This window comes from Montipora foliosa, chromosome 1 (assembly GCF_036669935.1).
Source record: "Montipora foliosa isolate CH-2021 chromosome 1, ASM3666993v2, whole genome shotgun sequence".
Taxonomy (NCBI): domain Eukaryota; kingdom Metazoa; phylum Cnidaria; class Anthozoa; order Scleractinia; family Acroporidae; genus Montipora; species Montipora foliosa.
In genome coordinates, this window is record NC_090869.1 from 51,903,551 (window position 1) to 51,916,050 (window position 12,500).

General features: G+C 39.9%; 1 protein-coding gene across 2 annotated transcripts in view; it reads right to left on the reverse strand.

The window, feature by feature from the left end:
* Nucleotides 1-306: 306 nt before the first annotated feature.
* The window catches only part of LOC138000794 (uncharacterized), a 20,550-nt gene continuing 8,356 nt past the window's right edge, over nucleotides 307-12,500 (reverse strand). The window contains exons 2-3 of one of the 2 annotated variants that reach the window (XR_011123198.1): nucleotides 2,810-2,941; nucleotides 307-1,232 (exon numbers count right to left, since the gene is read on the reverse strand). Coding sequence is in view for 1 of the 2 variants with exons in the window: in XM_068847445.1 (XP_068703546.1) it covers nucleotides 6,294-9,356 (3,063 nt within the window). In the remaining variant the exon portion in view is untranslated. Of the gene's footprint in view, nucleotides 1,233-2,809; nucleotides 2,942-3,270; nucleotides 9,386-12,500 lie in introns of those variants that run through there. The other variant, XM_068847445.1, reaches the window with a different exon arrangement.

Here is a 12,500-nt window from a genome sequence, read left to right on the forward strand (position 1 = left end):
TTTCTTCAACTTGCATTTGCTAACTTTAGTATTGCATTTTCTGTCCGACCAGTTGGGTGATAGTAAAACAATTAGATCCTTCTCCCTCAAGGGCCACGGGTTCAATTTTTAAGTTGCGGAACTCAAGCGCACGAAGCGCGCCAGCGGAGCACCATGGGTATTTTTTTGGGAAATCTATCGATGCGGGGCATTTTGGCCATGACGTCAGCGTCCGCACGTCCGCCCGCTCAGACTGTCGGGGTGGAGGTGGGTAGGCAAGACAGCCTCTAGGGACGGGGGTGTTCGGGCAATTTTTCTTGGCGGGAATCGAGTGGCAGCGTTGCATTTGGCAACCCGCGTTTTTTCATGCGGGAAACCATGTTATGGTCAAATCAAAGCCAGTTTAGCTAAACAATTTTTGTGTTGGTTTTAAAGGTTTAAAATTAACCTTGAGAAAAACGAAAGACGATGGCTATCATGCGAACAGGTAACAGCATAGTAAATGGAACAGGCAGAGGGGTTTATATGAAGAACGAAGGGAAAGAGAGCTGCAGAGAGCAAGAATAAACAGGCAAAGAGCTGGTGAAGACGATCGCCAAAGGATGCGAGTCAGGGATAGAGTTGTAGTGAAGAACGTCGCGAAGTGGAGCGGGAAAGACACAGACATAAGGGGCAAAATTGTAGCGAAGAACGTCGCCAAGCGGAACGAGAGAGGGCTTGAAAACAGGCAAAGGCAAAGTCAAAGAGAAATTCAAAAGCGGAGGTAACAGCAGCAAAACAACAACTTAACAGAGCTCTTGAAGTTTCCAAAGAGTGAGATGCTTGCTGGAGATTGCGCCAAAGGCGCAAGTGTCCTATGTTTCTTGTAACCACTTCCGGAATCCGGGACACAAGGAAAGAAAAATAAAAAAAAAGATAACTTCCTACATCGTGATTTTTTTCATTTTATTGTTTTTTTTTTGTAGATTGTAAGAAGTTGATTCATGTCTTAAAAAATAGGGGTCACCTATGATCTAAACTAGTAAAATCGATGTGATGTTGCGAAGCTATTGGATAATTTCGTTGGTCACGTTTTTGCGTGACCTATGGTGGGAGGACTGGAACCCAAGACAGGGTCGATTGATTAAAGGTTTTCGTAAGAAAAAAACTCTGGTTAGTGTTTTGTATCATAATCTCTCCACTGCCATCATGCTGATCTTCTGGAGGGTGGTCTTTGTGAAATACATCTCTGGCCTTTTCCTTGTAGGTCCGCACTATTCAAGTGGATGAAGAAGACAAAATAATTCTACTCTATTAACATGAAAGTGAAGGAAAAGAACTTTAAAAAAATGCATTCATTTGGAACTAAGAAGTTCGGTGCGTAATAAAAACATTAAAAAAAATAATAATAAATAAAAAAAAAAAAAAAACAACCAACCATTAAAAAAAAATAACCTTCCTCGAGTTTTCAAAACTTTCAGCCACTAGTCTATTAGCGACTTATCCAGCCTCCCGGTCCTTTCACTTTGACGTTTCATGATGAATTGGAAATAAATTTGCTATTACTCTGCATGCTGGGAAAATTTCCCCTCGTTTTTGTCGCAGTTTGCTCGTTACCATGCAGGAAATATCATTTATTTTCCGAGGGAAAACACAATTTAATAAGAGACAGTTTTGGTTTACGTGATTAAGGGTGCGTTTTTTTGGGAAAATCCCAAAACGGATTTGTGATCTCGCTTCTATGGATTCTTCAGCGTAAAAAGAAACGCAAAATCCGAAAAACGATTATTTTCCATGACTACGCAAACAAGCAAACCCAGCGGTTACGTGCAATTTAAAAAACAAAAAAAAAAATTAGCAGTTATTAACTGGTTTGTTTTGGAGAAATTCTTCGATAAAAAAAAGAAAAAAAGAAAATTACGAAAAACATGCGTTTTAAGGTACAAATCCATTACAGAGGGTATTTTTGCAGTTCACTCCTTTTAGCTATAGAAAGGGAGAAACAATATTATTGCTGACAAGAAACTTTTAGTGTAATTTCTGGTGTGAAATATGCGGGAAACCTAACTATTTTCGACCTATTCGTGTCTTCGATCGGGCGGTAAAAACGAGAAAAACATTTGGGCTAAACTGTCATGTAGCTATTGTGTATCATCTTTGCATGGAAAATACTTTCTTCAAATCCTTTCCCAAAAAAAAAACGCTGAACTGGTGAATCTCAAAAATCTAGATTTAGATTGAAGTATCCTCCTCGAGTGTGGATTCTTTGGATTCATGATCCGTTTCTGGATTTCTCCCAAAAAAACGCAAAATCCGTTTTTGGATTCAAGAATCCGTTTTCGGATTTTCGCACCTTAAGTTACCCGAAGTATGGTTTTTATTTTTGTGGATCGATACGTTCTTTGAGAGTATAAATAACCCGGAAGCTCCACTTTTAGGCTTGGAAAAATCTATATATTATCTTTCCGTTGCTCTCATTGAGTAACTGTTTAGTTAACATTGACAACGAGGGTGACTTCGACAATGACTGTTAGTAAATCGTTTTTGTACTTGAATTCAAGTTCAGCGATAGTCATATAAGCGGAACTTCGAACTTCGAACTCCAGTTTGCTGAAAACAATATTATACACTTTTGGCCGGTCTAGTGCAAAATCTTGGCATTAAGCTGCTCTTGCGGCTTTACTGACAGCAAGAAAATCTGATCATACTCTTGCAGAATCAATCTCAAAAGAAGCTACTCAAAGCAGGCTACACCCACGGGAAAACAGTGGGGGCAAACGTCTAAACGGCACTGGAAAAAGGCAGTAAAAGCAAAATGGCGCTGGGTGTCCTAGAATAGTAGGGCACTTACTTTAATTTATTCAGCCTGTTTAGTTGTTTTTCGGGTCACTTTCGACTTCGGTCAGCCTCTTGTCTTGTCTTGCGGGGCTCTCATTCATTTCGACGTCGTTATTGCGTATGCTCCGTCACAATTTTGTATCCACTGCGACAAAATATAATCAAGAGATTTATCAATTGCCAGTTAAAATACTGCCCAGGCACGTGAGATGTAGTAAGATCTGGAGTGCACAGTGCTACAATTGTAGTTTGCTATGCAATCATGGTTAGTATATTGTTCAAAGGAGATCACGGTGAATGTTAAGCCCTGTAAATGAATGTAGTTTCCTTATTAGTGCCATTCTTACTAAATGTTCAATTGACTGAAAGTCCGGGCAGGGTTTGATAATTAAGTAGCAGGGAAGAGTGGGACTGATGAATTAAATTGAAAGGGATTTATTCAAAATACAGATAAAATGAAATTTTGTTTATTTAAATAATCATGTGTTACAATTTAAAAAAAAAGTACACCGATTAAAAGCAGCACGTCCAAAATCAGAAATTCCAGCTTCATTGTATCGTTTAGGAGGTTTTGAACTACCTTCTTCCTCATCTAATTCGATTTCACGTTTTATTGATAATTTTTCAGGAGCAACAGACTCGGCGGGTAATGACCCAGCTTCAAAACTGTCTCGACTTCTTACTTGAAATATCAGGGCGTTGATATTCTTGCAAAGACCTTACCTCTCTATGCCCGGTGCGCTCCATGACATTCTTGTCTGGAATTCCTTCCTTTAGTCCTCGGGGAGTTAGGACAATGTGCGAGCCAGCGAGCCATAGCTGCAAGCCATACGAGCAATGCGAACCATGACTTAATAACTGTTTATCACCGATATTTGAAATGGGTGCTTTAATAGACTTAAATGCGAAATTCGCATGGCTCGCAGATTGTCCAGTCCCGTCCTCGTGTTGCCAAGGAGTTTAAGAAAGGACGACGGCTTCGGAAACGACAACGCCAAAAAGAAGTAATGATCGTGCTGCACGGGCACGTGAGACACGCATTTGAACATTTCTCTAGCTCCCATACTCTTCAAAACTACTACGTGAAATGACCAAATTTAAGGTTTTGACGACAACGTGGACAAACTATAGTGAATCTTTATGTCTCTCTTTACTTCAAATCAGTCCGTACCAATCCAGTAATAGGACACTTCGCCCATATTGCATAATATAAACAGGATGAAATAGTCATAAAATACTTAGAATAGCTCAAACTTATATTTTGAAGTGACGTTTTCGAGGCCGTAGCCGTCGTAGTTTCTTAAACTCCCTGTTATCGTTGCACGGAGACCGGTTTGTGAATTGACCCTCGATTCCAGCTCCTTTGCACAACCTTTTAACCGTTTCCCCCGGCATATTGTGACCCACGGGACAATTTTCATATCAAATGTCTTAGATTCTCCACATAACATGGCAGTGTTGTTTTGAATCCTCTTTTGAATGCTTAAAGAAGGCGTAGCTCTGAGCACTGACAGAGGGAGGGGGATAAAGGGCGCACCGTCGGCGTCCATTGATACAATTTTCGTCGCTGAAGGAACTACCGATGTTAAATAAAGTGAATTTACCTTTACCTCTGCCTGACTACCAGGTAAAGCGCCTACGACTCCTATATGTTTTGCTTCTTTTGTATTGGGTAATGATTTAGTTGTATGAACGAGATCTTACTGCGGAATTCATCTTCAAGAGCCGACGGCCAAACTGCGTTTTTGCTTCCATCAATCAAAATTCCGACGCCAACCACAGATGACGAAATCAATGGATGCGTGATATAACCCTCCAATCAGCTTCTTTCTTTCCCACGGTATATTCGTACAATCGAACGCGACGTCGATGGTAAGCGATGGAATTTGTACGAATCTTTTTACTGAAGAATAACTAAAAACGTATTATAATGGTGTTCGAACTGTGAACTAAACAAAAACTCTAATTCACTTTCCGGAGGCGGAGTCGATCTTCCCGACTTTGTTCGGAAATTTGATCGATGGAAGCCACAACGCAGTTTGGCGCTTGATGATCTCGTACCCAGATCTCTGGGTACGCGAATACGCGCTTGAAGGTAAGATTCCGCAGAACTATGAAAATTGCAGTAAGTCTAAGATGGCTACCCACTCTTGAAAAATAGGACGGAAAAGTTATTAAAAGTATTAGTAGAATTCAGGTCTTCTTAATAGAGCCCGTTATTCTGTTAGTCAGCTCTAAGAACACTTATAAATGGTGGTGACCAGTAGAAACACGGTTTTGAATCATAAATTCAACTTAAAAGTTACAATATGATAATCAGCTGTAATGTTTCACTGCTACAACAAAAAACGACATGCAACCTCATCAATTAAACAGTCATTTTCTCATTACTTCACTATAAAAGACATTACAAATCCACCTTTTTGTGGAGTTCATAGCAGAACTTTGGGAAGATAGCAACAAAAACTAAAAAATCACGTTAAAATGATATGCTTCTGCAAACCCCAATACAGCGACTGTCGCTCCAATTAGTATTGATTCTGTTTCTAAATTAAAAAGTGACCATCTTGTAATTTGAAACGTATTTATTACTCTACGAAATATCACGCTTTCATTTCATTTGCCATACAATTTTTCGTCCCTGCAATCTGTCCAGAATTTACAATGGTTCGATTAAGGTTTATTTAACAATTATTCCGTGAGCGCGCGTTGGATATGAGATGGTAAATAGCCAACGAGGCGCGTAGCGCCGAGTTGGCTATAACCAGTCTCATATCCAACAAGCGCGAATGGAATAATTGTTTTATTAAATTCCTTAAACTCCAAAAATTTCGAAGTAAGAAATACGAGCGAAAAAAGAGAAAAAATCCGAATGGAATCGAAAAAACTTGATGATGATGCGATGTTGTGTAATACCTTGTGGTCAGACAGACGTAGGCAAATCACAAACACATTTCTTGCCTTTTCGCGTACTTCTAAACGTCGGAATTGATCCAAAGTTTCTACAAAAAGAGTTTTTTTTTTTCAGTTTTGGCTTTATTCAGAGAGAAATTTTGCTTTCCGGCGAAAACGTTTTTAGCTGAGCAACGCTTAGCGCAATCATTTACCATATAAGGTCAAACTAAGGTACATGAGCTGATAACCGAGATTGAGTGAACCAATCAGAGCATGCGAAATGCATTATCCGAGGTTGAGAATTTAATAATAATGTATATACCCTTTATTATCAAACTAACGATCGAATTGTATCTGTCACTTAGTTCGAATGAAAAAAAAAAAATTCATCATGTACAGCCGTCCCTCCTCCAACTCTCCAGTAATTTAGGATTAACTGCCTTTGTGATGGTCTTGAGATGTACTACACATTTTGCTTGCGATTAGGCATGGTTTGGTCCTAGGAATTGGCAATTTCTAAGTATTATCAATTCCTTGACGCAAATAAGAGAAGCCGTTATAAAAGATGGTGAAGACGACATCAAAATACTCTTTTTCTTGTCTCAGATCACCTTGGACAAAGCGTACAGTAATACATCCAGTCTTAAAAAATTGCAACAATGCTGAGAACGGACCTTTTTTTGGTGAATAGCAAGAGCACGCTCATGATACTCTCTTGCTTTTTCCAGGTTGCCTTGGGCAAGAAGTACACAACCCAAATTGTTAAAAGTTGTTGCGAGATCGATATGCTGAGAACCAAGCTTTTCTTCGCAAATAGCAAGAGCACGCTCATGGTAATCTTTTGCTTGTTCCAGGTCACCTTGGGCATAAAGTACATTACCCAAATTGTTTAAAGTTGTTGCGACAGCGATATGCTGAGAACCAAGCTTTTCTTCGCGAATAGCAAGAGCACGCTCATGATAATCTTTTGCTTTTTCCAGGTCACCTTGATCACAAAGTACATTACCCAAATTGTTAAAAGTTGTTGCGACATCGATATGCTGAGAACCAAGCTTTTCTTCGCGAATAGCAAAAGCACGCTCTTGATAATCTTTTGCTTGTTCCAGGTCGCCTTGATCAAGAAGTACATTACCAAAATTGTTTAAGGTTGTTGCGACATCGATATGCTGAGAACCAAGCTTTTCTTCGGTAATAGCAAGAGCACGCTCATGATAATCTTTTGCTTGTTCCAGGTCACCTTGGGCATGAAGTACATTACCCAAATTGTTTAAAGTTGTTGCGACATTGATATGCTGAGAACCAAGCTTTTCTTCGGTAATAGCAAGAGCACGCTCATGATAATCTTTTGCTTGTTCCAGTTCACCTTGATAAGAAAGTACACAACCCAAATTGTTTAAAGCTGTTACGACATTGATATGCTGAGAACCAAGCTTTTCTTCGCGAATAGCAAGAGCACGCTCAAAATAATCTTTTGCTTCAGAAAAGTCACCCTGGTCTGTTAGTACAGCACCCAAATAGTCAAAACATGTTGCGATATCGACACATTGAGCACCAGGCTGGTCATTGGCTTTCTCGACCTCTCCTTCAAAAACATCGTTATGGTTACTCAAATTAAGAGCCTGAATGCCAAATGTTTTGGCTGTACCATAATCACCATGTAAACGACAGATCTTTCCCAACTTGATAAAATAATGTGGATAATATTTCACGCTTAAATTATTACTTTTACTAAGCTTAGATATGTCTTCTGCCTCCATAGCATTTACAATTTCCATTATTAGGCATCTTAAATGCGCCACTAAGTGGAAGCTTTTTGTGACCGAATCTGAACTAAAAAGGCCTTTATCAAATGCAAATTGGTAAAAAGACTTAATAACCCCATCAAAAACTTTAAAGTTCTCAGTTTCCAAATATTCCTCAGCAATTTTTCTTTGGATAACATCTCTCACAATCCGATGAACACGAACGAAGACGTCACTGCCGTCTTCTTCAAGTAAAAACAGTGAGCTTTTTCGAATCCTCAAACCAACAATATCTGCATCATTAAGTTCGTTTGCTGCGCTACTATCGTTTTTGTTCTGGAAATTCAGAACGTAGTTGATCAAAAGTTCCAGGTTTAATGGTTGCTGAGCGCAGAGAGAAATGAAATGGAATGCGTGATTTAAAACCTTATCAGATGACATCACACGTTCAACGGCCAATGAAATCGCGGCGGTCATGGAGTTTGGATAACTTGGATTTGATTTGGCAAGGAAGGCCTCAGTGTTAGCGCGCTGACCTTTAGAAAGCTTCTGTAGATAATCTTTCCAGCCAAAGTTAGAGGATGATTTGGTTTCTCGTACTTGTTGGACAAAGGTGGCGGCGCTTGCTAAAGCAAGGGGTTGATAATCTAATGCCTGCACAACTTCTTTTGCGGTGTCATCGTTATCAATGCCAGAGATGGAGGTTAAAAAAGAAATCGCGTCATATAACCTCATGCCATTGCTCACAGATATGTGACGAATGAAAGACGTTTCTGAAGGTATAGCAGCGGTGTCTTGGGATGTTATTAACACTTGACCGTTACGCCATTTCGTACTTCCCCTTTCTGGCAAATGACAACTTATTTCATGTAAACTCACGACGTTGTCCACTATTAACAGCCAAGAAGAGTAAAGCTCCACTTTGGTACTAACTAAGGACTTTATGTTTGTGATCTTCTCCTTTGTTTCCATATCTTTATTTTTAAGATTCTGCAACACTGCATCTTCCGGACATTTAAGATTTCGAGCAAAAGAAATATAAGACTCGAAGACTGAATCGAGCTTTTGCGCATTTAGAGTCATTACAAATGCCTTTACATTTGCGACCTTTGTTTCTTCCTCAAACCATTTCTCCGCAACCAGAGCGCTCAACTGAGATTTGCCGCTTCCCGAGTTTCCTGAGATGTACAGGTAACTCAAATGGTTTTCGTTGGCTTCCTTTAGTCGCTTTACCTTTTGAGCTATTTCCTCCACCTCACAATCTCGTCCAGCAATTTCGTGCGATGGCTTGGGAGGGATAACGCAAAATGGAGGAGCCTCACTCTGCAACTGCTCTTGAAGGACTTTTCGATTCTGTTCTGTTTCTTTTAGTTCGTCTTCCAGATCTTTAACTTGTTGGAGTACTTTGGTCAACTCGTTTGTTGGAAAACTCGTTTGGTTTCTAATGTCCTTAATGTTCACATCGGACAGGCCAAGTGCCAGAAATGCCACCGAGACTTTTCCTATGGCATTTTGGAACTCTAGCTTTGTGAGCTGGCCCTGTGGCAAATGAGCGAAGTCTTGATTACGAAAAATTCTTAGAGCATCCACGTTTGATGCAATCGTGACGTTTAGAGTGCTCCCGATACAATCGGAGTAAAGGATAGCGTAAAAGAGCATGGTGCAGTCCCATTCTGCTCTGTTTCCGTTAACTATGGTTGCTAAAAGCTTTTTATTTCTTGCTTGGGTTCGTGGCAACTCCTGGTTTTTGAAGTTCAGTCCATTCTGGAGGTTGTCTTTCCATTCTCCCAGTGTCGTCTTGTAGCGATTGTCCCACTGTTGTTTAAAGATTGTCCGAAGACCCTCAGGTATTACGTTTGTGGTGATGAAGCAGATCCTGAAGTAATTCAGCTGTTCCTCGGTGTATTCCGGACCAGTCGCCATGATCAGCGATGCTCAGCTTTCAATCAGTCCTTGTTGGAAACAATTTTCAAAGTTAATGTGCTGTAAGAGGTCGCTTTAATATATTTAAAACAATTGTTTCCTCGGTAATAGTATGAAGTATAAAAAGTAAAAGAACATGAAAGGTTAACTTCACTGACCTCTTTTCAAAGAGAGCCAGAGTTGAAGTACTCTTTTATATTCTTAATATGTCAAGTAACACTGATGACATTATAATCACAAACATTCGGCATTTTGCCTCGTCTTTAAAGAAAGACTGTTTTGAGCTCTTTTAAATGGCCTGCAATTATAAACTAGTTTAACTAAATAGTGTGGAAGGCGCGGTGGCCTCATGGTTAGTGCGCTCGACTCCGGATCGAGTGGTCCGAGTTCGGGGCCTGGCCGGGGACATTGTGTTGTGTTCTTGGGCAAGACACTTTACTCTCACGGTGCTCATGGGTACCGGCGTAATGCTGGGGGTAACCCTGCGATGGACTAGCATCCCATCCACGGGGGAGTATAAATACTCGGAGTCGCTTCATGCTACGGAAACCGGTGATAAGCGCCGGCCTGATGGGCCTTCCTAGACTCGTAACAGAGACTTTATCTTTACCTTAAAGTAAATAGTAGAAATGATGCCGAGGGGAAGGGAGATGTTGAAGTATGGTTACGGTAATTTAACTACGGTTCGTGCGTAGCAGGGACGTTACAAAACGAGCAACTACTTCTTGAGATGGTTTTAATAAGCGCCGAGTCATGACTATTATTCATGTGACCGATTGAAATTATATACTTTTGTCCTTCAGTAGACTCTGAATCATAAGTAATGACGATCGATTTGTTTGATTTAAAAGGGTAAGCTGTGGTCAAAACACCTACGCATTGTGTCTGAGGATACGATACAACGTAAATAGTTCCCCTGGGAGGGGAGGAGGAGGTGTCTGTTGACAAGATTAAGGTTGATGAAGCCGAGGTAACTCCCATCTCTTCAGTGCGCAACTTGGGCGCTTGGTTTGATTCTCATCTGGACATGTCCACTCATGAAACTAAGGTTTGTAGTAATGCTTGTTATTGCCTGTACAATATCCGGCATATTAGAAAGTACTTATTTCGTGTGCACGTGAATCCACTGGAAGGCTTGTCCACGCTTTCATTACAAGTAGGCTGGACTATTGTTATAGCTTATTATATGGTATTTCGGAGTATTAAGTTAGGAAAGTTCAAAGAGTTATGAATACAAGTGCACGGTTAGTTTACTGCGCGCCTGAGTATTACATATTACCCGCTTGCTGCGGGAACTTCATTGGATACCAGTACGTTTGACTATAGATTTAAAGTTTTTTCTTATTACAATGAAGATACTTCAGGGTTTAGCTCCTAGTTATCGTATGAATCTAGTTTCAATCTTACCGGCCTCACACTATCAATCGACATATTGTTAGTTAGTCTGCGGTTCAGAACGAAAAAAGCTACGGGTGATCGCGCGTTTATGGTTGCAGCCCCAGACGTCCTGTAGAACAGCCTTCTTTTGTCGGTAAGGCTAGCTAGGAACGTTAACATTTGTAAGCGTTTAGTTGCCTTTTTTTTATTCTCTAAGGCCCCTTGTTAAGATTTTATTGTAATTTCAACTGTGACATCATATTTTAGGATTTGAGGTCTTAATTTTTAAGATCCATTGGTAGTTTTAAAATTTCAATTTGTAATTTGCAGAATTCATTTAACTGTAACTTATAGAAAAAAGCGCAACATAAGAATCTGCCTACACTAAACCCGAGACATTCAATGTGAAATAGTTTATTTAGGATGAGCCAGTCAGTCATCTAGAGCATACTACATATACATACCGTTATACAGTCTTTACAAGGATAAACGCAGACATAATAGGCATGAAAAACGAAAAAGGTGTGCCACGCCAGATACGAAAAACCACTAAAAAACCACCCTTTAGATGTGGCCAAAAAATCTGTAGAAACGTATTCCCCATCTAATGCTGTGGCACCAGACCTCGGGGAAGAGGTAAACAGAGTAAACCACAAAATATATGATATAAAATTAAAGCAAGTGAACCTAAGACTGACTAACGTAGAATGATTAACATTTCCCACCAAAACCTTTAAATAGTCCCCAGAATCCCTAGACAATACCCGAGCACTAACCACTCTGCATAGGGGATTTTCAGGGCAAATGAAACACAATCACGACAGAACAGAACATTCAACAACACGAGTACTGTTAAGATTCCTAACTGGCCGGAGGTATAGGGTCTATTGAGAACGCGGCTGCAAGCTTCTGTTTTAATTTTCAAACGTAAGATCGGCCTTTATTGAGATGATAATTGAAGTAAAAAAGATTAATTTCATCAAGCATGTTAAAAGAAAAATTTGTATCCAAGTAAATTCTCTCACAAATGAAATTCTTGACGGCAATAAACAAAAATATCGGTCCAAGTGCTCCCTGAGAGTGCAAGGTTACCCCTGCATGGCAAGAAGTGCGCATGCGATTTCTTGAGATTGTAGGTGTCCTCTCACTGAACTTTAATTATTGAAGATTAGACAAGTGGCAGGATGGGTGGGGAAAGGAACTTCCCATACATTCTCTTAAATGAAACTCACAACTGGCAAAGCAATCATGGAGGCATCAGTCAGAGAATTCGTGTACTGCGCACGAGTAAAGTTTGTCATCCCGAAGTGTAAACAAGAAACATGGCGGCCGATGCCAATGCGAAATGCAGTGGCTTCTTTTTAGTTTATTCAACGTTTTTTTTTTTATTTTGAAGCCCTTCAATTTGACGGACGTCGTTTTTAACGCAAAGTAGTTTCTCCGAGATCAAGGTAGGGCAACATTTTGTAAATGTATATTTCTTCGTCATGATTAAAAAAGCCTCTTAAGCTAGTAAGCTTAGTGGTAAAACAGGGTGGTGAGCAAACTGTACTTATCCCCGCTGTATAACTCGCAATTTTTTTAGTTCCACTAATTTTTTTGTCTTTGTAAAATGTCAATCGGGCGTTCGATTTATGGTATTTGTAGTAGAAACACTTACTCAGAGATTAACATTACTGACATTCCTTTGTGGTATTTGATAACTAAACCTACGCTTTACTTTGTAGTTTAGCGCCTATAAAAAGAAAAACTTTCGCGAAAACACAA